Raw genomic sequence first — 25,647 nt, 5'->3', positions numbered from 1 at the left:
TGCTTAACCTCTCTGTGCCAAGTTATTTATTTAAATTCTGTCTTGTTCCAAAATGGGCCAATAATTGCTTCTGAACATGCACTTGGATAAAATCAAATGAAAATGTGCTCAGTAGGGTGTCGAGGACAGAGGGCAAAGGGGAGATGCTGTTTCCCATCTGCCTCTTTGTGTCTTGGTCCTACATTGCATAGCATGGCAAGCACTCAGAGAAACGCCACAGAAGCTCTCCCATAATCCACGGCATGACCTTTCCAGGAGCTTGGGGGTCCACAAAAGTAAACTCCAAAGGAGCAGTGAGAGAGACAGAAATGTGGCAAGGCTTCCAATTGCCAATCTTAATCACTCATTTAAATGCATCTGTATGGAGAGCAAATTTTTTTTAAGAGAAGGAGCAGAGAAATGAGGCAAAGCTTCCAATTGCCAATCTTAATCACTCATTTAAATGCACCTGTATGGAGAGTAAATTTTGTTTTGAGAAGGAGCAGATACAGGAGTTTGAGACCAGCCTGGGCAACATGGTGAAAACCTCATCACTACAAAAAATGTAAAACTTAGCCAGGCATGGTGGCACCTGCCTGTAGTCCCAGATACCAGGGAGGCTGAGGTGGGAGTATCATCTGAGCCCAGCCAGTGTGTTGCAGTGAGTGGAGACTGCGCCACTGCACTCCAGCCCAGGTGACAGAGTGAGACGCTGTGTCACAAAAAAAATTAAAAAAATAAAAATAAAAGAGAGAAAGAGAAAGAGGGAGAAAGAAGGGGCAGATCTAACTCCAACTGCCTGGGTGCCATGCGCCTGTCCTCCCTGACTGTAGATGAGGCTGTAGATGGAGGGAATGGAGGCGAGTGGGATGAGGATCTGTTAGAGCAGTTCATGTGCATTCCTTCCCGCGAGGTTGAAGCTAAGACTGCTCCAAAGTGGCCTCTGTGCCCTGGTGAAGGCCAGGGTCTTCATGGCGAGCCTCTCCCTGACCACTGCCAGGGTACCGGTGGCCAAATTGAGTGCATGTACCCCCGTCCCTGCATGATTTGAGTCGTCCGGGAAATGTCCACTAAATTCAGGTCTTCCCTCTGCAATCTGACCCTCACCACCCACCCTGTGGCTGAGACCTTGGCATCACTGCTGGTCAAGGGAAACTTGCCTGGCACCTGGACCCTTCCCCCAGAAACAGATCTCAAGTCGTCCAAAGAGGAAGGCACCACGGAAAGTGGGCGGCAGGGCAGGGTCTTGAGTTTGCAGATACAAAAGCACAAGTAGCCCTGCCCCAGATTTAGAACCTGGATTATTCTAAAGGTGCCACTAGTGTTGGGATGGCAGGAGCCAGTGTGGGGCGGCCCAGGAATTGTGGCTAAATTCCATGCTGGGGTCACTGTTCTGGAGGGAACCCACAAGAAGCCTCGGGTCCCTAACTACCGGGCAGCCCTCTCCCACTAGCTGCAGGACACATGGAAGAAATATGAGGCTCGTGTGTTCCCACGCGGTCAGGAACTCCATGGGAGCCAGGCCTTGTCTGTCTGGTTCTCTGTTGCCAGATGCACTGTGCAGTTGTACAGGTTGTTGACATCCACCATTCAGTGCCCTGTCACCATCACCCCACCCTTCTTGGTGTCTGACCCTCAGTTGGTGCCAGCACACACTGGTGGGATGCAGGGCAGGGGAAATTGGGTGCAGCCTGCCACCCCTTCTCACAGACAGGTAGAGGAGGAGCCTCGGGTGTCCATTAAGATCAGCCTGGTCAGTCCTGAGCCAATGTGGAGGAATCCCAGGAGTGTGCAAGGCTAAGGCCCAGCTGGGTTTGGGACGGGGCAGAGCCTGCCAGGTGTGGCTGGAGCCTGTGACCAACTGGCCCTGCCTATCAAGCCCAGAGGCGTGCAGATCCTCCGCCCAGCTCACTTGGTCTTCACAAAAAGCTGGGTGGCCACTCCATGTGGCAGGCTGCCGGGTTCATTTTTCCTAAGTCCCATTTTACCGAGAGAAAACTGATACCTAGGAGAGGTAGTTGGAACATTGGTGGGAGGGCCCTGGAGGGTCTCCAAGCTCAAGGGTCTCTAAGCTGAGACCTACAGAGACGCCCTGGCATTGTTCATGCAGTCAAAGAGTCTGTGCTTCATCTAGCTTATGTCCTGGGGTTCTGTGCAAATTCTCTTGGAATCTGCCATTTAGAAAAAAAAAAAAAGTTTGGAAAGCACTGTTCCCTGTCTCCAGATGAAAAAACTGATGCCTAGTGAGGGAAGAGTCGTTTGCCAAAGTCCCAGGGCAAGTTAGAAGCAGGCTTTCTCTCTGCCTGAGAGCCCTGGAGGAAGCCCCAGGCATGCCACCTTCAAAGACCCCCTGTCCAGACCCAGGCTGCAGGGGTGGGGCATGTTGGACCCTGTCCTGGAGCCAGCCTTGACAATAGCCATGTCCCCTTTAAGCAGAGAGCCGCCCGCTGCAGTGGGTGGACTCGGTGCCCAGCCAGTGGGAGCTGTGAGCTTCCCTCCCACAGCTCCTCCCTGGGGAGGGGAGGGAGGGCCAAGCAGCGTGGCTCCCGAGGGAGTTGGTGGGCAGCAGGGGAGACAATAGCGAACATGCTGTGTGGGCTCAGCCGGGAGATCCCTGGAGAAGCGGGTATGTAATGGGGGGTCTGTGGGCAGAGTGATGGGGCTGAACACATAGATCCCTCTGGAGCTCCTGCCCAGAGAGAGGGGACTGGATGGCTGAGACCTGGGACTGCCACTCCCTGGAGACCCAGGGCTTGGGGAGGGTGGGGCAGGACACTTGCTGGGGCTGTCTGTCTGACCCTGGCCACTGTCCTGCAGCAGGATGGCTGAGCCTCCCCCAGGGCTGTCCAGCACAAGCAGGCAGAACAGGCGGGTCTGGAGGTTCCGAGGGCAGTGCTCAGCCTTGTAGGGGGAAGGCTGGTCCTATCTGGGTGTGAGCGAAGCCTTTTGCCCAGTCTCAGGATCTGCACAGCTGCCTGGTGGGAGTGAGTGTCCGACCCAGAGGGGTGAGAGCCCAAGGCCCATGGGCAAGGTGGTGGCGAGGAGTTCCTGTGCCGGCACAGGTGGGCAGGAGACTGGTTCTCGGCAGGAGGAGAAACTCTGGTTTGGGGGTCTGACTGGTGAGCCCCTGGGGCTCTGGGAATGTGTGGGATGGGGGATCACAGCTGCCACATTCCTGGGTGTGCTGAAGCTGGGACCCAGGGGAGGGGCAGACACGATTGTTCCATCTGTCTCTCCAGCCTCAGCCTGGGCTCACCCTATTCCTCCAAAGAGGGAGCTTGGGGCCTGGACCAGAACATACTGCATTCACTGCCCTGGGGTTGCCTCACTGGTTTCTTCCCACGCTCTTGACATATCTTTGCACCACAGCTCCAAGGGCAAGGACTGTGGTCCCAGTGGACAGAGGAGGAAACCAAGGCTCAGGGAGGGCAGTGGCCGAGCTGGGATTGACACCCAGATGACTTTTACAGCAGAGCCCCCAGCCCTGCTTCTGAGGGCCCAGTGGACTTTGATTCCCACTTCCCTTCCCATGGCAAGGAGCAGAGCCAGGTCACCTCTGGACCCAGCCTTAGCGACCCAGGAAAAATAACACTAATAATCATAATAGCTGGCTGTTGTCGAGAGCTTCCTCTGGGCCAGGCTCTTTTCTAAGCTTTCTGTGCATTTTCTCATTTAATCCTCATAACTACACTGCCACTTGGGTACTGTTATTCTCTCCATTTTGCAGTTGGGGAAACTGAGGCAGAGAGATGCTAAGTGACTTGTTCAGGGTTATATAGCCAGAAGTGACAAAGCTGGGATTTGACCCGATGGGCCCACCCATCCTTGGCAACTGCACTGTAAATGGAGGCTCTGCCTTCTTGGCCTGGACACATCTGTTCTTTCAACCCAAGGCCCAGGTGAGTGGGGTCACCTTGGTCTGCTGTGGTCAGGGCCACAAAGGCAGCAGTGCCCTGGAGACCTTACCTGGGGCACTGCCAGGGAGGTGTCTCCCCCTCCTCATGGGCCTGTGACCTCCACCTCAGCCCAGGGTCAGCATCAACTGCCTGGGCCTTTGCCCAGTCTTCTCCCTGGCCTGGCCTCCACCCCTTTGCTGCCATGGGAGGAAGCTTGCCAAAACACAAATCTGCTCAGCTCCTAAGCCTGGCATTCAAGGCCCTTCCTGACCTCTCTGACATTTTCTCTCTCTGATGACTTACTTGACCTCTACCCTCACCACTGTAGCCTCCACCCTAGGTCTCCTCTCCAGATCACAGAACCTCATGATCACACTTGCTTCAGTTTGCATCAGCACCAAGGCTCTTCTTCCAAAAAGTGTAAAGATGGAGCTTCAGGCACAGTGGGATCCAGATGTTCAATTAACATCATTAGGACTCTGGGTCTCTTCGTAGCTTGCTCTGCTTCACTTTAGTGAGCTTCATTTCCAGGCAGACTCTCTCCTCTCCTTGAGAGTTCCTGGCACCTTCAAACTTAAGGTCAACCAGCTCAGTCATCCCTAAGGAAAGAGAGCCTATTTCCAGTAGTTCCAGCAAATGCCCCAGAAACGGCTCTCATTGGTCCAACTTGTATCACATGCCCACCTCTGATGGATCGTTGAGCCTCTGATTGGCCAGGCCTGGTCATGTGACCTCCCCTGTTGCTGGTAAGGGCAGCCATATACCTCCACATTTGGCACAGAAGACTGCAGCCCTGAGAAGTCAGCCCACTGGCAGTGTGCGTCAGTGAGTGCCAGGATTGGAGCTGGGCTCTGTGGACCAGGCAGCCCTGTGCCCTTTCTCTGCTTCTGATGGACTCTGGATGGGTCCCTTCTCAGGCCCCACACCCTGGGCATGTCCAGTCTCACTCCAGGGAGTCTTGCTTTCCTGTCACTAACCCCAGAGTTCTGGCAGGAAGGGATTGTGACCTATCTCCGTTGGCCTGGGCTGGGGCACACAGTAGGCCTGAACACAGATTTTGGCAGGAAGTCCCTCTCCATGTTCACTCTCCTGCCTTGAGGACGGGAGGCCTGCTCTGACTCCGCAGCCACAAAGACATCTTTGTTCCAGGCCTGCTAGGTCTGAGCAGGCACTTGCTGCCATGCTGGGGGCAGGGAAGTCTCAGTGGGTGTGGGTGTACATGTGTGAAGGTCCCCCTGCTGTGCCCTGGGCTACCCACTCCTCCAAGGGGCCCTCACCAGGCCTACCCCTTGGCTCTGAGACTCCTCAGGCAGGCCTGGCCTCCTACTCCACAGCAGGGGCTGTGGCCATGGGGGATCCTTCGCCTGAGTTTGCGTCCTGGCTCTGTCTCTTCCTAGTCTCTGACCTTGAGAAACTCATTCCACCTCTTTGATTCTCATTCTCCTAATCTGTAAATGGGAATTGAATTTAAAAAATATTTGCTGAGCATGTACTACATGCCAGACAATGTGTGTGCTGCACACAGCAGTGAGCAGGCAGACAGAAGCCCGGCCCCCTGGAGCTGACATCCCAGTAAAAATAGTCGTAAATATTTAGATGGTGTTGATTGCCCAGAGGAACATGAAGCAGGGAGGGAGTGGAGAGGAGGTGTGGAGGTACAGGGTGCGTGTGTTAAGTTCCAACAGGCGGATGGGGAAGGCCTCCCTGAGGAGGTGACATTTCTACAAGTTCCCGAAGGAGCTGAGACGGGAGTTTTGATGATGTCTGGGGAAGAGTTTTGTGGGCAGAGGGAACAGCCAATGCAAAGGCCCTAGGGGGATGTGAGTCTGGTGGGCCTTGGGTCGAAAGGACAGATGTGTCCAGGCCAGGAAGGCTTCACCTCCCTTTAGAGTGCAGTTGCCAAGGTGGGGTGGGCCCATAGGGTCAAATCTCCGCTTTGTCACTTCTGGCTGTGTAACCAGGAACAAGTCACTTAGCATCTCCGTGCCTCAGTTTTCCCAGCTGTAAAATGGGGAGAATAACAGTGCCCAAGTGGCAGTGTGGTTATGAGGATTAAGTGAGAAAATGCACCGTGTGCTGGAGTGGAGCCGGCCAGGGCGAGCATCAGGAGGTGAAGTCAGGGGACCGGGGACTGACAGTTGTGGTGAGGACTTCTGCTTCTACTCTCCCTGAGCTAGACACAGTCTTCTTGTGACTGCAGGCAGCCACCATTGGGAAACTGAATGGTTCTGTGGGTGACCCTGATTTTGAGGTCACGTTCCTTGACATTGCTGGTTTTAGAGTAGGGCAGGAGAGCAGGACCCAGAACGCAGAAGGCCAACCCCCAACTTGAGACTGCGCCCCCGCTCTCCCATGGTGGGATGTTGGCCTGCGTGTGGCTCAGGCCTGCTGGACAGGAGCCCCTCTCCCTGTGTGGAGGAGGATTGTGGGGGTGGCGGCCTCTCCAGGTGATGCCATGGGTCCTGCTAGCCCTGATGCACCCAGCCTGTGAGTGCCTGAGCCCTAACTTAGGTATTCTTGGGGTACTGGAGCTGTCACCTTCCCAGTGCCCTGATGCTTCTCATTTGGGGTCTGTTGCCCTCCTGTCTGGAGGGAAAGAGCAGAGCCAAGGGTTCAGGGCATGGTCTGTTGTGAGGTCAGGGAGCCCTGGGTTCCAGGTGCCTCTGCAGCTCACCAGCTCAGTGGCTTCTCTGGGCCTCAGGCTCCCTATCTGTAAACTGGGGACAATCGGTGAGCCTCCCTCCATGGTTCTTAGGACAATTAACTGACTTAGCATCCATAAAGTGCTTAGAGCAGGCCTGGCCCAGGGAAGGGCCCAACACTGGGTGCTACTTATTAAGGTTCTTTATTTTTTTCTTTGCAATCCTTGGCAACAAATGAGTGAGGCTTCAAATGTTTAAATGTACTGATGCATTTCTTTTTGTCTCCCTGAAAAACGTGCTTCTGCCGAGCTTATCTGATCTTTCTATGCTGCTCTCCCCATGGAAGCTGGGCTTCCTGGGAGGCTTGTCACCCATGGGGATTGGAACTGTCATTCAGAGGTCAGCCTGTAACTGGCTTTGAGGCATCTCCATCGAGCCCTTGGGCTGTTCCAGCCCTCAGTGGCCAGGGAGGAATGCCCAAAGGAGCTGGGGCTCTGCCTGGAGCTGAACAGCCCCAGGGCTGCAGGCATTACAGCAACTTCCAGGCTTGCATGGATGGGGGAGTAGGCAGGAAGGTGCCCAGAGGGTAGGGCCAGACCCCTTAGGGAGCCAGAAGGCCTGGGCTTCAGTCCTGGCTCTGCCACTTAGAAGCTCTGTGCCCCTGGGCAGTTCCCTTGACCTCTCTGTGCCTCAGTAGGCCTGGGTTCAAACACTGGCCCTGCCCTTTATCATGGGATATCACTTAACCTCTCTGTGCCTCAGTTTCCTCATCTGTAAAATGAGAATCATGATTATACCGCCTCAAAAGTGCTGAGGATTAAATGAGATCATGCTTAGGAAGCACAGAAACCAGCACTTAATCACTAGGAGCCATCGTCATGATTGATCTAGGAAAACCTTTCAACAAGGTGAGGGAAGCAGGCAGGGAGGGAACTGCCATGTTTTATGGTTTCTGTGCACACTTCCCCACAGTTCCTCCCAGCAACCCATGAGGTGGGCACCAGTACCCCCATTTTGCAGAGGAGAAGTCTGAGGCTCAGAGAGAAGTGACTTGTCCCAGATCCCTTAGCCAGTTGGCAGCCGATTTAGAATCAAAGTCCCAAGTTGGACTGACTGCAAAGCCTATCCCTCCCTTCCCACCATATCAACAATCCCTTCCATGGTGGGGCGAAGCTGGCTGGGGCTGGACCGTCACTTGGTGGAGTACTTAGCGCCCATGTCCTCTTCAGCACCCAGGGTCCCGGTGAGCTGGCATGGTCCTGGCCGACAGCTCACCGTCCCTGCAAATCATGTCCTGTTCGCCCCAAGTGGAGCCTCTGGGCATTTGTTTTCTCAGTGGTCCCTTTTGAGATGCTGAGTCCTCCCTCCAGGAGGCTCACAGAACAGGGCAGCAGTCAAAGCCGGCTGACTTTATAGTCCCGCCCCCTCCCCCACGCTTCTTTCCAGCCACCCGCTTAGGCAGGACCCTGGCGAAGGCAGCCTGGCAAGGAGTTGACTTCCTTTTCCCTTTGTCAAAGCTCAATAGCCCCCTGAGGCCCCAGAGAGCGGGAGATAATGAAGGCAAATTAGCCGTGATTTCAAGAGAAATAAAATAAAAAAGAAGGCCACCCACCCCGGCTGCAGCGTGGGCCTGAGTACCAGGTGTACAGGTCTGAGCTCCAAGCACGTTTCTCCCTCTGTCCCTCCTCCCCTGACTTGCACACCCCACATTTGCCGGGACTGGCTGGCACCACTGCGGAAATGAATTTTCCTCTGAAGCGAGTTCCTACAGGACGATTGACTGAAGGCAAAAGCTCATAATTGCCCATTGCTGGAAGGAGGAGACAGGGAAAAAAAAAAACATGGATAAAAATATCTCTGTTTTTTATGCACGTTTCCAGCTGAAAATTGGTGGGAAAGATGTTTTTGAAAAGCCTTCATCTCTAAGCATATAATTACCAGGTCCTGGAACAAAAAAGAGAGAGTGGGAGAGAGCAAGCATGTTCTCTGAAGAGGGGGCCTAGGGTCTGACACCCCCAAGGGGTTTTCTATAAATAAAGTAATCCCCTCAACTTCTCAAGCTCTGGCCAGCTGGAGTCAGCCATGGGAGAGACACACCCATTTTACAGAGAGGAAAATGGAGGCTCGAGTCACACAGCCAATTGTAATTCTAACCCTATTTTGATTCTTGGTTTGGATGCTGCCTCAGTTCCCCCCCATCTGAGGATGTTCGTGAAAGAGAGGCCCTATGTCCCCTCTGAATAGGCATCAGCAAACACTGCAGCATTCCTTCTGGGCACCTTTCTGACTATGCCAGGGGGTCTTGGGTGCTCAGAAGCCTCTCATCTGGCAACTCGCCTATCAAGAATGGCTTCTTGACTTCCACAAGAGGCCACCAAGGGCACACCCTGAGATGCCTAGGGAAGTCTCTCGAGGCCTCGCCTGCTGCCCACTGACTCTTTGCGCACAGTAGTATGACTTGTTTTGCAGCACGCAGTCAAGTCTCTGACAGCTGGGAAAAGAGATGGCTCACAGCCTGAACCCCAAACCGGCCAAAAATTGTAGCAGGAAGGGAGTTGCAGCCACTCGGTGTTGAGACCAGCAGACTCCGGCACCTCCGCTGTCCCTAAGCTGTCACTGTAACCCACTTTAGCACCCGGTAGTGCACTGGAGCAAAATCTGAATATTGGGATGAGGAAAGGGAAGACAGGCAGTGTCAGAGACAAACTTGGAGGGCACCACGGAGACCCAGGGCATGGGTCCTCCCCTTCGCCAGCCAACATCGGGCACCCTGTGCTTCAGCATCCAGCTCTTGGGGGTGCCGTTGTTCCTCCGTCTGAATTTCTGACTTGTTTTTACAATTAGGGCTCACAGCTCCACATCCACTCTGGGATTCCACTGCTCTGAATTTGGTGAACTTGGGCTTTGGCTTCCTTATCCTTTCCTTAAGAGATAATCCTTCTCCCTCCCCCACTTTCCTCTTAGGATTCATAAACCTGGAGCTAGCAAGCTTATCTCTGGTCTTCCCAAGACAGCTGGAGATAGAGAGGGATTTTCCAGGGACAGAATCTAATCTGCACACGATAAGACGTATTTTAATTCCAGAATTGCCCTCATGAAATACCAGAGACGTTCACTGTCACACAGTTGATAGAACCCAGTCTTTTTGATTTTATTAGCTCAGAAACATCTTGTTGAATCTAAATGAAGTGCGTATTAGGAAACCGTAATGGGAGGCATTATACTTAATGGGGTGTCGCCTGAATCCGTGGTGGCTGATGTGAACTGGAGGTGGAAGGTGGATGAGCGCAGCTGCTGAGGACCCAACCCCAGGGGACCTGGAAATGATTCCTGGCTTAACTGCTATTTGATTTGTTATTTATCAGCTGCTGGCAAGCAAAGAGAGCCCAGCCCTGGTCTGGCGGAGCACGGTAGTTGGCAACTGGGACCTTTCTCAGTGGTTACAGCTGCAGGTGGGAACGCTGTCAGGCTTCCATAGGCCCAAGTTGACCAGCAACACTGACTCAGGCTGAGCCCCGCCCTCAACTCAGCAGTATCCGGCCCGGACCCAGGCTGAGCCCCGCCCTCAACTCTACAGGATCCGGCCCGGAACCACGTTGAGCTCCACCTCCGACTCAGTCTGCGCCCAGCCCTTAAGTCAGTCTGAGCCCCGCCCTTAACTCAGGCTGAGCCTGGCCCAGACCCAGGTTGAGCCCCTCCCCTAACTCAGGTTGAGCCCCGCCCCTGACCCAGGTTGAGTCCCCTCCTGACTATAGAGCAATGGTTCTCAGTTGGGGGCGATATGGTTCCCCTAGGGCACATTTGGCAATGTTTGGAGTCATTTTTGTTTGCCACCGATGCTCCTGGCATCTGGTGGTTAGAGGCCAGGGATGCTGCTCAGCTTCCTACAATGCAGAAGAGAAGCCCCCACCACAGGAATCATCTGGCAAAAAATACCCATAGTGCGAAGGCTGAGAAACCTCCCGTAGACTGAGCCCTGTTTCCGGTTCTGGCTGAGCCCTGACCCTGGCCCAGACTGAGTCCTGACCTTGACTCAGGCCACTCATACCCTGGCTGAACCCTAATCAGACCCTCCCCTCATGAAAAAGACCTGGCTGGAGCAGAGTGGGGGAAGTGGCCTCTGCCACCTGCGGGGACCAAACCTTCTCCCGTCTTTTCTCCCGCTGCCGCTGAGGATGGGAGGGCGCGTGGGCCGCTGGGTCAGGTCTCACTTTCCATGGGTGTGAGGTTGGGGAGGAGAGCGAAGTTCCCGCAGCTGACGAATGGCAGAGCCAGGATCTCTACTGAGGCCTGGCTGACCCCTGAGCCTCTTCTGCTAACACTAGGCTAAGCTGGAGCCACAGAGGTTGGGGTGGTAGGAGAGCCCTTCTTCAAGGGCAGGCGGGGGCATGTGCAGGCTCAGACGAGGCCTGAGGAAGGAGCAGAAGGTGCCCGGGAGGGCTGAGCCCTGAGGCAGCGCAGGGAGCCCACCAGCTTGATGGTGCGTCCCTTCTCACTTTGGCACCTGTTCTTGCCCGTGTCAGCCCAGTACTGAGAAAGGAGACTTAGATGAGGAATGTGAAAAACATAACCCGCTCGATGGGGCCTCAAGCACAGGGTAGAAAACGCTAAGAGGCCTGGGGTCTGCTTCCAGCTCTTGGTAGACGCTGCTTTCGCCAAAGACCTCCCTTTTCTGAGCCTGTTTCCTCGTCTGTCAAATGGGTGTGATCGCAGCACCTACCTCCTCCCAAGGCCACTGTGAGAAGTGAGTGAGGTGGAACAAGATAATGTGGTGGTGTGCACACGGCATGGCTGCTGCAGGATCTGTGAGTTTCCTTCCCCTCTCTGTCGGCACATAGAGGAGAAACCAGAATATGCCCCATCAGGCTGAACCCTGCCTTTAACTCAGGCAGAGCCCCGCAAAATGAGGCATGTGCAAAAGGAGGGATGCTGCAGGGAGGCTGGGGCCCAGCAGGTGACCAGACAAGCTTCCAGCTTCAAACTCCTTTGAAATGCTCAGGTGCAGTCACAGGAAAGTAAGGAAAACCTCAGGCATCAGAAATGAAGAGAATGAGAGTATCAAGGAGATAAGGATGGTCTGTGTAATCACCCATCAACTTTGTAAGGGAGGTCTGGCCAGTCCAATAACGCAAATAAGAGAAATGAAAGGCATAAAGTTTAGAAAGTAAGAAATAAAACTGTCATTTTCACAGGTATATAGAAAATCCAAAAGAATCTATGGCTAAACTTAGAATTAATACATGAATTTAAAAGTTCAGAATATGTGCTCACTTAGGCAGCACAGATACTAAAATTGGAATGATACGGAGAAGATTAGCATGGCCTCTGTGCAAGAATGACACACAAATTTGTGAAGTCTTCCTTATTTTTGCAAAAAAAAATAGAAAGAATGAATAAGACCTAGTATTTGATAGCACACTAGGGTGACTGTAGTCAGTAATGATGTAATTGTACATTTAAAAATAACTAAAAGGATTAAATTGGATTGTTTGTAACACAAAGGATAAATGCTTGAGGTGATGGATACCCCATTTACTTTGACGTGATTATTATGCAGTGCGTACCTGTATCAAAATATCTCATCTACCCCATAGACATATACACCTACTACATACCCACAAGAATTAAAAATAAATTTTTTAAGCTCAGAATATAAAACGAACTGTATATTTTTACACCAGGAACAAATAATTAAAAAATGAAATTTGAAAAACAATCCAATTTCTGTAGCTTTAACACACTTTAAGTGCCTAGGAATACATTTAATGAGAGTGGTATAAGACTTTTTCTCATACAAGTACACAGTGTTCTTAGGAGAAATTAAAGATAAAAATGAATGGAGGAATATACTGTGATCATTGACTGGAAGATTCAATATTGTCTCCCAAAGAAAAAGACATCAATTCTCCACGGATGGGCCTATACATGCATTTCCACTCAAAAAATGAAGAGAAATGGAAAACAAGCAGGATGAGTGCAGGTGATGCTGGGGCTTCTCTACTGGGGTGGCAGCAGGAATGGGGGGATGTTTGTGCGTCTGGCAGCCGAAGGCTTGGGTTTTAATGGCTCAGAGATACAGGAAAAGCTACCTTGTACTTTCCCAAGTTGGTACTGAGACCCCGGCATAAAGCCAGGACCTTTGAAGAGATCTACCCTCAGTGAAAGAGGAGACTTGGAAAATATTCACCCATCTATCAGGGAGCTAAAACAAAAGCTTATCTGTTTCAACTCAGCCTCCAGTGGTCTCCTTTGAGGATTTGTGATCTAAGGTGTGCCCCTTGTTTCTGGTGAACATTAGAATTTATAATACCACCATGGTTCTGGAATCTTTGAGCCAAGATTGGTATTTACAATACCATGGGGGTATTGTAAATTCTAATGAGTGTTGTAAATACCCATAATCATTGATATCAGGGTAACGATACTTTGGCAAGCACCCAGGGGAAGGAATGGAAAATTCTCTCTGGATCCTGGAGCCCTACAACCAGGCTGAATAGAATTCCCACAGTTGAAGCCCTACTAAAGATGAGCTCACAATCCAACAATTACCAACCACACGAGGAAACAGTCTACTGTAAGGGAGAGTCATCAGACACTAGGCAGAAGAAATACCTCCCAAGAGTTTGAGATAATGGAAAAATAAAATAATAGGTGAATGTTCAAAATATTTAAAATTATTAGAAACATAAGGAGCAACAGAAAAAGGAAGAGCAAAATATAAAAACAGAACAAAGATAAAAGCAAAATAATCAAACAAAGCTTTCAAGAGCCATAAATGTACTGTTGGAATTAAAATTTGGAATGGGTATTAGACTAATAATTATGGTATTACTTTGTAAGGTGGGATATAATACTTTTATTATATAAGAAATATGTTCTTATTTAGAAATGCATATTGAAATATTTAAAGGTGAAATTGCATTATGCCCAGGATTTGTTTTAAAATATTTCAGCATAGATAAAAATAAATGGGCTAAATATGGCAAAGTGTTAATGATTGTTAAAACTACCTGTTAGGTAAATCCAATTCATTATACAAGTGTTTTTCCTTTTTTTTTTTTTTTTTTTTTTTGAGACGGAGTCTCACTCTGTCGCCCAGGCTGGAATACAGTGGCACGGTCTCGGCTCACTGCCAGCTCCGCCTCCCAGGTTCACGCAATTCACCTGCCTCAGCCTCCCAGGTAGCTGGGACTACAGGCGCCTGCCACCACGCCCAGCTAATTTTTTTTTTTTTTGTATTTTTAGTAGAGATGGGGTTTCACTGTGTTAGCCAGGATGGTTTTGATCTCCTGACCTCGTGATCCGCCCCCTTTGGCCTCCCAAAGTGCTGGGATTACAGGCGTGAGCCACCACGCCCAGCCACAAATGTTTTTCAAACTTTAGTGCGACACAGAGTCACCTAGAAGGCTTTTCAAAGCACACATTATTACATCTGACAATGGATTTGTATCCGGAATATATGAAAACTCAATAACAAGGAAACAAACAACCCAACTTAAAAATGGGTAAAAGCTTTGGCACTTCCCCAGAGAAGATATAGATGAATGGCAAGTTAAAAAAAAGTGCCCAACCTCATTAGTCATTAGACAAATGCAAATTAAAATCACAGTAAGATACCTCTGTGCATGTATTAGCATGACTAATTTTTTTTTTTAATTAGGGAGACAGGGTTTTGCCGTGTTGCCCAGGCTGGTCTTGAATTCCTGGGCTCAAGCAATCCTTCTACCCTGGCCTCCCAAAGTGTTGGGGTCACAGGTATAAGCCAGTGTGCCCAGCTTAAATTTTTTCGTTTAAACCCTAACTGATATTACCAAGTGCTGATGAGGATGCACAGCGATTGAAACTCTTTTACATTGTTGGTCGGGTGCAAAATGGCACAGCCACTTTGAAACAGTTTGGCAGTTTCTTATAAAGTTAGCCATATTCTTGCCATACCACCTAGCAATGCCATTCCTGGGTGAAACAGAAACTTATGTTCAAACGAAAACCTGTATGCAAATGTTTATTATGGCTTTATTCAAAATCACCAAAAACTGGAAACACAAGTCAATAGCTAAACAAACTGGTACATCCATTGGATGCAACCCCAGTCATCCATAAAAAGATGCAAACTACTGATACACACGACACTGTGGCTGAATCTCAAATGGTTATGCTAAATGTAAGAAACTAGACTCAAAAGCGTACATACTGAGTGATTCTACTTACATGACATTCTGGAGAAGACAAAATGATAGAGACTGAAAACAGATAAGTGCTTGTGGGGAACAGAGGATGGGGCAGGGAGTGACTACAGTGGAACATCAAGGGAGAATTTTGGGGGCCAATAGAAATGTTCTAAAACTTCGTCGTGGTGGTGGTCAGGAGACATTTTCCAAAGCTCATTGACATGCTCACCACAAAGAGTAAATTTTACTATATTTAAATTTTTATTTATTTTTATTTTTTATTTTTTGAGATGGAGTCTCACTCTGTCACCCAGACTGGAGTGATGTGGCACGGTCTTGACTCACTGCAACCTCCGCCTCCTGGGTTCAAGCGATTCTCCGGCCTCAGCCTCCCAAGTAGCTGGGATTACAGGTGCCTGCCATCACACCCCACTAATTTTTGTATTTTCAGTAGAGATGGGGTTTTGCCATGTTGGCCAGATTGGTCTCGAACTCCTGACCTCAGGTGATCTGCCCACCTTGACCTCCCAAAGTGCTGGGATTACAGGTGTGAGCCACCATCCCCCGGTCTAAATGCTAAAAAGTGAAGAATAATATAAGTTAGACTAATATACTAATATACACACACATACAGATTCCTGGAGCCCACCCCCAGGGTGTTTCCTTTTTCAGGTCCTGGTTGGGGCCAAGAATTTTCCTTTCTTACTTCCCTTTTCTTCCTCCTTCCCTCCCTCTTCCCTTCCCTCCCCTCCCCTCCCCTCGCTTTCCTTCTTCCTTTCCTTTCCTTTCCTTTCTTTCCTGTCCTTTCCTTTCCTTTGCTTTCCTTTCCTTTCAAGTAATTAGAAAATGAAATTTGAAAAACAATCCAATTTCTGTAGCTTTAACACACTTTAAATGCCTAGGAAAGGCAATGCCTTGGAAAAGAAATACCTTTACTTCCCTTCCCTTCCCTTCCCTTCCCTTTCTTCCTTCTTTCTCACCCCCTCTCTCTCTTCTGTCTCTGTCTTTCTCTCTTTTCGAGACAGAGTGAGGGTCTCAGAGTCTCTCTGTCACTGGAATGCAGTGGCACAATCACAGCTCACTGTAGTCTCGACTTCCCAAATTCAAGTGATTCCCCTACCTCAGCCTCCTGAGTAGCTGGGACTACAGGCATGCACCACCATGCCCGGCCAATTTTTGCATTTTTTGTAGAGATGGGGTTTCACTATGTTGCCAAGGCTCGTCTTGAACCCCTGGGATCAAGTGATCCACCTGCCTCGGCCTCCCAAAGTGTTGAGATTACAGGCATGAACCACTGTGCCCAGCCAATAATTTACATTTCTGACAAGTTCCCAGGTGCTGTGGGCCTGGGGATCACATTTTGAGAATCTCTGCATCATACTGTTCTGCCTTCTTTATGTTTGAAATGTATGGAAGATTTTCTACTAACTTAAAAGAAGCAAAAAAGACAGATTTCATTGCAGATGAAGCACCCCTTGACGTATCTTAGAGAGATAAAGAAGGCATGGAAAATAGAAGGGTGGATGTGGATGTGGGTCATGGAGAATAAAATGGAAAGTCCTAAAGTACATCTATTAAGCTTTTCAAAAGAGAGAGAGCTGATGGAAACAATATTTGAAGAAACACAAGGGAGCGCTTTCTCGAATTAGAGTGAAGGAGGACAGACTTATCTCAGGCTGCCTAGAACGCCTGAGAATGTGATTCGTAAACTGTAAAGTGCAGTCCTCATGAGGAAGCATTAATCAGGTCCACCCAAGATTGAGTTCCCTCTCGGTCAGAGCTGTCTCACATGAGCTGCTGTGCCTGCGTGTGAGAGAGCTCCCCATCCCAGCAGGTATGTAAGCACAGCCCTGGGTAGTAGAGTCAGCAGAACTGGGTTCTAATGCAGATTGCACAACTCTCCAGCTGTGTGACAATGGGCATGAGTTGGCCTTCTCTGAGCCTCAGCTTCCTTATCTGTACAGTGGAATAATCTGATCCATGGTAACAACATTCACAGGGTTGTTGAGACAGTGAACCACAGAATGGCTGTGAAGCTCCCAATATATAGTGTAGTGCTCAAAGAATGTTACTCAGCCCCAAGAGCAGGGGCCAGGCTTTCTTTGGGAGGAGGAGCTGTGAGGATTCTCCAGCAGAGAATCGCGTGGAGCTGGTGGCAGGAGGGAACCCATCTTACAGGCCACGTCCACAGAGTGGAAAATTCCCAAAGCAGAGGAGGTCTGCAGGAATGGAAACGAAAGTGGAACTCGGCCTTTCCCTCTTTCTCCCCTGCAGACGATGGGCCCTACTCCAAAGGAGGCAAGGACGCAGGAGGGGCCGACGTTTCCGTGGCGTGCCGCAGACAGAGCATTCCAGGTAATGAGGCTTCCCTCATTCCCTCTTTTTCTGCCCTGGAGGCACAGAGAGCCCTAGGTGGGGGTCAGATGGCAACAGCTCTGCCACTAACTTGCTCTGTGACCTTAGACCAGCCACTTAACCTCTCTGATTCTCCTCTGTAAAAAGGAGGTGATCATCACCCAGGGCAATGCAGCAGAGTGCCCTACCAACCAGGTGCTCGCCTCACTTATCTTAGAGCTGGGGGCCTGGGGTGGCCCCAGCTGCCCGCTCAAGCCCCCATCCCCATCTGTTGGCAGAGGAGTTCCGAGGGATCACTGTGGTGGAGCTGATCAAGAAAGAAGGCAGCACGCTGGGCCTGACTATCTCAGGTGGCACCGACAAGGATGGAAAGCCCAGGGTCTCCAACCTGAGACCTGGGGGACTTGCGGCCAGGTGAGAAGTGGGCTTGGCACGGCGGCAGGAGGCGGGTGCAGAGGCAATGATGGGAGCCCAGGGCCAGTGGAAAATGTACTGAAGGTCTTAGGCAAAGCAATCAGGCAGCTGTTTCCAGGAGCACCCATCAGCTTGGTGTCTGCAGAGGGAAGGCCTCCAATGGAGGCTGTAATTCTAGGCCCTGGCTTCTCTTTTCTTTTACACCAGGGGCTTCACCATAGCACCCCACAGTCACCAGGCCATATCTGCCCTCCAGGCCTTTGCATATGCAGTCCCCTATGTCCAAAAGCCTGTTCCCCACAGCATCCTCCTGGCACACTCCTCTTTATCCCTCCACACTCAACACAGAGGTCACTGCCTCCAGGAAGCCCTCCCTGACCCGAGGCCAAGGCAGCTGCACTGCTCTGTTCCTGAAGCCCCACATGCACATTTCTGCACACATTGTCTGATTTCCCCTATCATTTGCCCCTGTGGCTCCCTTGGACTGTGAGGCCTGGGAGTTAGCCTCTCAGTCACTGCCTCCCTGGGCCTCACACAATGCTGGTGCAGATAAATGTCCAATTGAACAGCAGGAAGGTTGGTGGTGAGAAGTCAGGAAGAGCATTAGGGAATAGCAAAGGATGTGATGATCTGGTCACTCTGCAGGCTCGTCTGAGACACCCCTGCAGAAGGAAAAGCAGGCAGACCAGTGAAGGGGGAAAGCCTGGGACCTGGGTGTCAGTCTCTGCACTCTCTTACGTGCTGTGTGACCCTGGACAACTGTCTGACCTCTCTAAGCCTCAGCTTCCCCGTTTGTGAAATGAGGATCCAGTGATCATAGGGATTCCAGAGGAGGGTGGGTGTGAATGCCAGGACTGCATGGGCCAGCACCTGTTACCATGTGTGCCCTGGCCTTCCTGCTCTAGGAGTGATCTGCTGAACATTGGTGACTATATTCGGTCTGTGAACGGGATCCACCTGACCAGGCTCCGCCACGATGAGATCATCACCCTGCTCAAGAATGTGGGCGAGCGCGTGGTGCTGGAGGTGGAGTATGAGCTGCCCCCGCCCGGTGGGTGCCCTTGGACGGGGAACTTTCTCCACTGCCTCGGTTGCGGGTGGACACGGCTACCTCCCCACCAGGGCCTGGGTGGTAGGGATCATGCCAGATGGAGTGGGTAGAACCTGGAGACTGGCCACAAGCATCCATACCTCGCCTAGGGGCTGTGCCTACAACCACAGTATGCTGTCACCAGGAGGTGGTGGGACTCTATAGCCAATGTCATTTTACATACTTAGTCTCCAGATGCTTTTCCTTTAGCGGGGAAGGTTTTGGAAGCATTAGCTGAATAAGTTGTTCCCTGACCTACCACGCCCACACTCCACTGCCCTGCACTAAGTAGCGGTGGTGTAGGGTTTCACCTAGCTTGGGATTTTCAAAGCTGGTCTAAAGTCATGAAGTTTGAGTAACTGTCTGGAATTCAGCCCTGGCCTGAGCCTACCAGCCATGGACTCAAGCCTGAGTTCTGCCGTCGTCTCTGTGAGCATGGGCAGGCCCTTTCCTCTCTCTCAGTGGTGGGCTAAGTGGGATTAGGGGAGAGGATCCCTCTAAGCCTCACTCGTTTGACCTGTAAAATGGGCAAGGGTTTACCCTCCCTGTAATCTCTGTGACTGATCACCCAGTCCTCCTGGAATGAGCTTTGGGCACATCTACCGGCCTGGAGATGCGACTGAGGGACTCAAAGGAGTCCTCCATTTCTCCCCAGCTCCTGAGAATAACCCCAGGATCATTTCAAAGACAGTGGACGTCTCCCTCTACAAGGAGGGCAATAGCTTTGGCTTTGTCCTTAGAGGTCAGTGAAAGAATTGCCCTTGGTATTGGGGCAGCAAGAAAGAGGCTAATACTAATTCCATGTGTGCACTGTTTGGATTTGAATGTAATTTATGTATATCTCAGTTCTGACTTTGAAGAACACAGGACCGTTAAGGTAAGTATTCAGTGGGAAAATCTGCCAAGCAATGAAGTAGGCTTGGTTGGGGAGAGTGAGAGGAGAAAGTTGTACCGGAAAATGATGGTGAAAGCTGCTACCGAGACTGAGAACAAAGTCTGGAGCTTCCTAGAGATCAGGGAAAAGGGGAAATAAGGTGAGGTCACAGAAGGGAGGCAAGCCATTTAACAGACTTTGGTCATGTTACCCACCCCTTGCACCATCTCTTGGGAGGGCGAATTTATTGTTGGTGTCTCATAAGAGGGTCCATGAATAGCAAGGACAAGGTCCTCAAACAGGTTTTATTAAAGGAGCCTGCTCAGGGGCTGTGTGGGAGCCTCTGGATGGGAAGGGGTGGGTGGATGATTCCTGCTTCTTGTCAAATCCTGTCCAGGAGGTGCCCATGAAGATGGGCACAAGTCCCGCCCGCTTGTCCTGACCTACGTGCGGCCCGGTGGCCCTGCCGACAGGTGAGCCAAGGCAGAAGAAATCCACACACTGCACTGACCTGCCCCAACTCCCCTGCGAAGAAGGTGGAGTGGGGTCACCATGCCCCTTCCCCAGATGAAGAGATCGAGGCCCTGAGGGAACACTCCCTGCCCGGTGTCATTCAGGGAGTTGTTGATGGAGCCGGGATGTAACCCCAAATGAGGGAAACCTCGAGCCCTTTCTTCCCCAACATACTGCTGTCTCAGGGGTTGGGGTGTTTGGAGAGGGGCAGCCTTGGTGTCATTCTTCCCTTTCCTGCTCCTTGGTTTTCCCGTCTGTGGAATGGTCCCTAAGAGTTGCTATGAGAGATTTGGGGGCACGCTGATTGGCCACTGCTGTAGCCGTCTGTGACTCAGTCTCCTGGGTCCTGGCTGATCGACCCAGCTCGGCCCCGCCTGGGACTAGCCCAGAAGGGCCAGGAGGAGAGAATGTGGGGAAAGAACATGTCCAGTTCCCAGCCCCTGATCCCCCGGCCTCCCCAGTGGGAGATTCCTGGCCATTTTAAGAGAAGCCTGGAACGGCCTTGTCAGAAATCTAAATCTGTCCTTGGGACAGGGCCCTGTGATGAGCTATTCATAGAACCCCCGAGAATAGCTTTGGCCACCTGTTGGGAGAGGCGTTCCAGGCTGGGGATGCGACCCAAACCGAGGTGAACCCTGCTGGGGCCCCTCCCCTGGCCCCTGTTGAGTTCTTTCCCAGGCGCGGGTTGTCATCAGGCCAGAATCACTGCTGAGAAACCAGGGTGAGGGTGGAGCAATGGGAAGGGACCAGGACAGCTCAGACCAGCCCCCAATGCCGTGTGGCATGGGCACAGCTTGCACCCTCTCTGGGCCCTGGTGCTGTCCTTTGTCCCTGAGGCAGGAGTTGGGGGCGATGCTTGAAGAGCACCCCCAGCTCAGACATTTCAGGGTTCTGCACTGAGTCTGTGAATTACTGCACACCCAGAGGAGTGGCAGGCGGCAGAGCCACCCCATCCTGTCTTCATCCCCCCTTGCTTTATGCAGCTCCCCACTCCTGGAGTGGCTCATTCCTTCACTCACTCATGCGCCCCTTCACCCGCCCCCTCCTCCCCTTCCTCCCCCACCCACTCCCTGCTTCTTCGTCCTCCATGTCCCGCTTCCCAGCGCCCTCCCAGACAGGCTGTGCCCAGTGCTGCTGCCGGGCCAGGCTGGTGACCGGCCCTTCCCTGCAGGGAGGGCTCCCTGAAGGTGGGCGACAGGCTGCTCAGCGTCGATGGAATCCCGCTGCACGGGGCCAGCCATGCCACCGCCCTGGCCACCCTGCGGCAGTGCAGCCACGAGGCACTCTTTCAGGTGGAGTATGATGTGGCCACCCCTGGTGAGTTGGGGGCCTGAGTGTGTGGGTTGGGGCAGGAGGAGGCCTGGGATGGGGGGAGGCGGCAGTGGCCATGGATCTTTACCACTGCAAAGGCTGCATGACCTTATGACCTTGGGCCAGTCACAGCTTCTCTGGGCAGTAAATAGTATGTGCTAGGCGTTGTTTGATGTGCTGGGGATCCAGCCTAGAACAACAGAATTGAGGTGTCTGTTCTCATGGAGCTGGCATTCTGGTGGAGAGAGGACAGTATCCAGAATAGATAAGATATGGTGTATGTCAGTTGGCAATAAGTGCTGTGGAAAAAAGAAAAGAGGCAGGGGAGAGAGATGGGACAGGCTGGGGGATGCTCTCTCACTAGGGGAGTGAGGGAATGAGCGAGGCGTGGAATGTCCAGGGACAGCATTCCAGGGGGGCGGAAGAGTAAGTGCAAAGGCCCTGAGGCAGGAGCATGGCCGGCATGATTGGTCACAGTGAGGAGGCTGCCGTGGTTGGCACAGGTGAGTGAAAGGAGGTAAGGGCAGAGCAGGGTGAGGTGGAAGCCGGGAGGCCATAGGAAGCGGCAGCAGCTGTCCAAGCGAGAGCTAAGGGACTGAACCAGGCTGGTGGCTAAGGAGGGGAGAAGGCATGGGATTCAGGAAATATGATGACGGTCCAGCTGGCCTGATCTGCTGAGATTTGGACATGGGTGGGCGAGGGCAGGAGCTAAGGGTGCGGCCAAAGTTTTAATTTCCAGCCACTGGGTGTGTTAATGGAGGTGCCATTTCCTGAGATGGGGATGGGTTGTAGTGAACATTACAGTTTAGTGCTGGTATACCACAGGCTCTTAATAAACTCAAGCAAATTCATTTCACCCAGCAAAGCCCTGGGATCACAGCCCCTCAGACCTGAGCTCCTGCCCCTCCTCCACTGCTATCTTATCTGTCAAATTGATATAACATTTGGTAGAAGATAAAAAAAGAAAGAAAAGGAATAAAAAATTATGTTAATCAAATGGGTATAACAGTTTCTTCCAGGCAGCAAGGATTAAATCAGGATAGCAGGGTGAGGCTGGGGAGGAAAGTGCTCGGTATTTGCGTTTCAAACTTTTTTTTCTCCGTCATGCCAGACACGGTGGCTAATGCTTCGGGACCCTTGATGGTGGAAATAGTCAAGACGCCAGGGTCTGCCTTGGGGATCTCGCTCACCACCACCTCCCTCCGGAACAAGTCAGTCATTACCATCGACCGCATCAAGCCAGCCAGCGTGGTGGACAGGTAAGGCACACCCTGGGTGCTGCCACCATGGAGGTGTGTGCAGGGGAGAGGCAGCCCAGAGCTTTGTCTGGCCTGGACCAGCCTCCGCCTTCACTCCCCTGCCTGGCCAGGAGCGGAGCCCTGCACCCTGGAGACCACATCCTGTCCATCGATGGCACCAGCATGGAACACTGCTCGCTGCTCGAGGCCACCAAGCTCCTGGCCAGCGTTTCAGAGAAGGTGCGGCTGGAGATCCTGCCTGTGCCCCAGAGTCAGCGGCCACTGAGGCCCTCAGAGGCAGGTGGGTCCCCTCAGTAGATCTCAGGGCCCAAACCTGGGCAGTCATGAGGCTTGAGAGGCCTGGGACTAGAGCCCTGGGCAGGCTGGGAGGAGCAGGCTAAAATGTACTAGGACAAATCTTCATTTGCCCAGAGAAGCTCAAATTATTAAGAGCAGCAACTGAGGGTGGGAAGGTGGGGCAGAGAAACAACTTGAGGGTTTGAATTGAGTCTGCTGGCATAGATGCCCCCAAAGCTGATTTCATCACTGGTTGCATTAATAGGAGTATAAGGGCTAGAATGAGGGAGGGAACAGTCCTGTGCTCTCTGCTACTCAGAGCTTAGATCCTGGGCTCTTCTCAGTGACTCTCAGCAGATCCAGAGGAGGCAGCTGGGAAGTTAGAGAGGGCCTGGAGTTTCTCCTTTGAAGAGTCAGGGTCTCCCAGCTATGAGCAGGGAGCTGGGTGCTGGGCATTTCCAAGAGCAGAGGAAGTGGGTGGTCTGGGGGTCCAGAGGGCACAGCTGGGGCCAGGGGCAGGGTGGAGGGTGGCCACAGAGGGGCAGCTTTCAGCTCAGGGCAGGAAAGCACGTCCAGCAGCCCAAACCTTGGGCCTTGAGTGAAAGTCCCATCTTTGCTCCCAGCAGCTGGACAAGTGCTTTTCCCTCTCTGAGTCCCAGTCACCTCATCTGTAAACAGGAGGGAGGACCTCTAATGCACAGACATGGGGGAGGCTGACGGAGATAAAGGACAAGGCACAGCCCAGGCCTATAAATCCTAGCCCTAAGGGCAGAGCTGGAGGGTGAGGAAGGAGCCTGTCCACCCCACCCTTTGCAAACCCCATCTTCTGGAAGAGAACGGAATCCCCCACATCTGATTGGGAGGACAGTTCTTGGGGAGAGTCCATCTCTGTGGTCTCTGCCAGCGTCTGAAAAAGCCACACTGAACCACAGTCCAGGGACTGATCTGGGCGACATTAGGGCTTGGAACAGTGTCATTCATTCTCGTACCATTTATCGAGCATCTGCCATGTGCCAGGTTCGGTGCTGCGGCCTGCACACCTCATTACTTCCTCATGACACCTCTCTGAGGTTAGTCTTACTGTCCTCCCACTTTACAGGGAAAGCTGAGGTAAGCATTGCAAGGCTACACATCTGCGTACAACCCCTTGGCTCTCAGTAACTGAGCTTCTACTAAGTGCCAGGCACCGCTCTAAGCATGTTATATTTTTAACTCATTCTAACCCTCCCCATTACCCTAGGAGGTGGCCACTCTCTTGGTCCCATTTTACAGATAATAGCACTGAGGCACAGATAGGCCAAGTGACTCCTCCAGGTCCCGCAGTTGGTCAGGGACAGAGCTGGGATTTGACCCAGGCAACTGGCTCCAGAGTGGGCCAAGCCCTGGGGAGGGAGGCTGTGGAGATGTGGCTCAAGGAGACAGAATCAACGGGCTGAGAGAGTTGAGTCCTCACCTGTCCATCCGCGCAAGAGGAGAGCTGGCCTGGGGCGGTCTGGGAAGAGGTGTTGTATGGTGGCCAGTTTGGAGGATCAGGTGGAGGAAGCAGGGTCTCCTAGGGGGTCGGGGCGGTGGGGGTTCCCTGGGAACTTGGAACAGGAGTGCAAAGAATTCACTGTGGATAAGGCTGGGAAGGGTTGCAGCCTGGGAAGGGGGAGCAGCCTCAGCCCGTGGTGCACTTCAGCCTTGGCCAACCCAGCAGGAAGCCCTGGAGCAAAGGCTGTCCTGGAGAGTCCAGCGTGGGGCAGAAATAGCCAGGCCCTAGTGCCCCAGTGCTCAGCCACTGGCCGAGGCTGCCTGGGCTGCAGAGCCACTGCATATCCCCAAAGTGCTGCAGCTGGACACCGTCTGCCAGCTGCACTCCTCACCAGTTCTTTCTTGGAGAAACTTCATGGCAGCACTCATAGCCGTAGACCTCTCCGGCTCCAGGGCAGGATGCCTGTGTTCAAATCCCTGCTCCACCACCTCCCAGCAGTGGGCCTTGGGCTGGCTTCCTTTCTCTCTCCTGTCCCTGCCTCTCAGGCTGCCATGTGGCAGCAGCTGCACTCTGAACACAGTGCCCGGCACATTGTAGGCGTCCGGGACATGTGAGCAGAATACTAAATGCCTTGCCTGGCTCGGGGGAAGCACGAGGATCTTCTGGTTCTTGCTTTCCTGGCTTCATAGTGCCCTCAGCCACTAACGCCTGCACCTCTCTTTCCTCTTTCTCCGCTGGCTACAGTGAAAGTGCAGAGGAGTGAGCAGCTGCACCGCTGGGACCCCTGCGTGCCCTCCTGCCACAGCCCCCGGCCCGGCCACTGCAGGATGCCCACCTGGGCCACACCTGCTGGCCAGGACCAAAGCCGATGTAATGTGCCTGCCCTGCTGTAGCTCAGCTAGTCTTGTAGCCTTTCCTAGGGAGGGGGCGATGCCTGTTGTCTAAGGGAAGGAAACGCAGACTCAGAGATTAGTGAGCTGGGTGTGGTGGTGCATGCCTGTGGTCCCAGCCACTCGGGAGGCTGAGGCAGGAGGATCGCTTCAGCCTGGGAGGTTGAGGCTGCAGTGAGTCAAGATCACACCGCTGCACTTCAGCCTGGGTGACAGAGCGAGACCTCAACTAAAAAAAAAAAAAAAGAGAGAGAGAGATTAGGTGGCCTGCCTCATTGTCATCTAGCATGCCAGTGGCAAGATTGGCCCCGTCCCTAATAGCTGAGTTTCACAGGGTCTATGGAAACCCTGCAGTCTTTGAGACCCAGAGAGGAAAGGGACTTGCCTGAGGTCACACAATGAGTAACTGATGTGAAGGGGGAAGGCATCCCCATCTCTCCCTGTGGTTGGGTGGCTTCCCAGCACCCACTGTGTGGTGGGGTGGAGAGCCTCGGCTGGGGTTCACG

At 52.3% G+C, this 25,647-nt stretch overlaps 1 protein-coding gene and 1 non-coding gene across 11 annotated transcripts in view; both read left to right on the top strand.

The window, feature by feature from the left end:
• The window catches only part of GRIP2 (glutamate receptor interacting protein 2), a 111,641-nt gene that overhangs the window by 59,935 nt on the left and 26,059 nt on the right, over positions 1-25,647 (top strand). For 7 of the 10 annotated variants that reach the window (XR_678809.5, XR_010155503.1, XM_009444934.4 and 4 more), the window contains exons 2-10: positions 16,960-17,040; positions 17,319-17,454; positions 18,360-18,505; positions 19,200-19,286; positions 19,816-19,891; positions 21,103-21,248; positions 22,354-22,501; positions 22,612-22,781; positions 24,996-25,121. Coding sequence is in view for 8 of the 10 variants with exons in the window: in XM_009444934.4 (XP_009443209.2) it covers positions 16,960-17,040; positions 17,319-17,454; positions 18,360-18,505; positions 19,200-19,286; positions 19,816-19,891; positions 21,103-21,248; positions 22,354-22,501; positions 22,612-22,781; positions 24,996-25,121 (1,116 nt within the window). In the remaining 2 variants the exon portion in view is untranslated. Of the gene's footprint in view, positions 1-2,438; positions 2,606-2,865; positions 3,042-16,959; positions 17,041-17,318; positions 17,455-18,359; positions 18,506-19,199; positions 19,287-19,815; positions 19,892-21,102; positions 21,249-22,353; positions 22,502-22,611; positions 22,782-24,995; positions 25,122-25,647 lie in introns of those variants that run through there. The other 3 variants (XM_016940532.4, XM_063806630.1, XM_009444937.4) reach the window with 3 other exon arrangements.
• LOC112208719 (U6 spliceosomal RNA) lies at positions 11,781-11,887 on the top strand. The gene has a single exon (XR_002943296.1). It is a non-coding gene; the product is annotated as a U6 spliceosomal RNA (small nuclear RNA).

Source organism: Pan troglodytes, chromosome 2, assembly GCF_028858775.2.
Source record: "Pan troglodytes isolate AG18354 chromosome 2, NHGRI_mPanTro3-v2.0_pri, whole genome shotgun sequence".
Taxonomy (NCBI): Eukaryota; Metazoa; Chordata; class Mammalia; order Primates; family Hominidae; genus Pan; species Pan troglodytes.
This window is presented reverse-complemented; position numbering and strand designations above follow the sequence as displayed.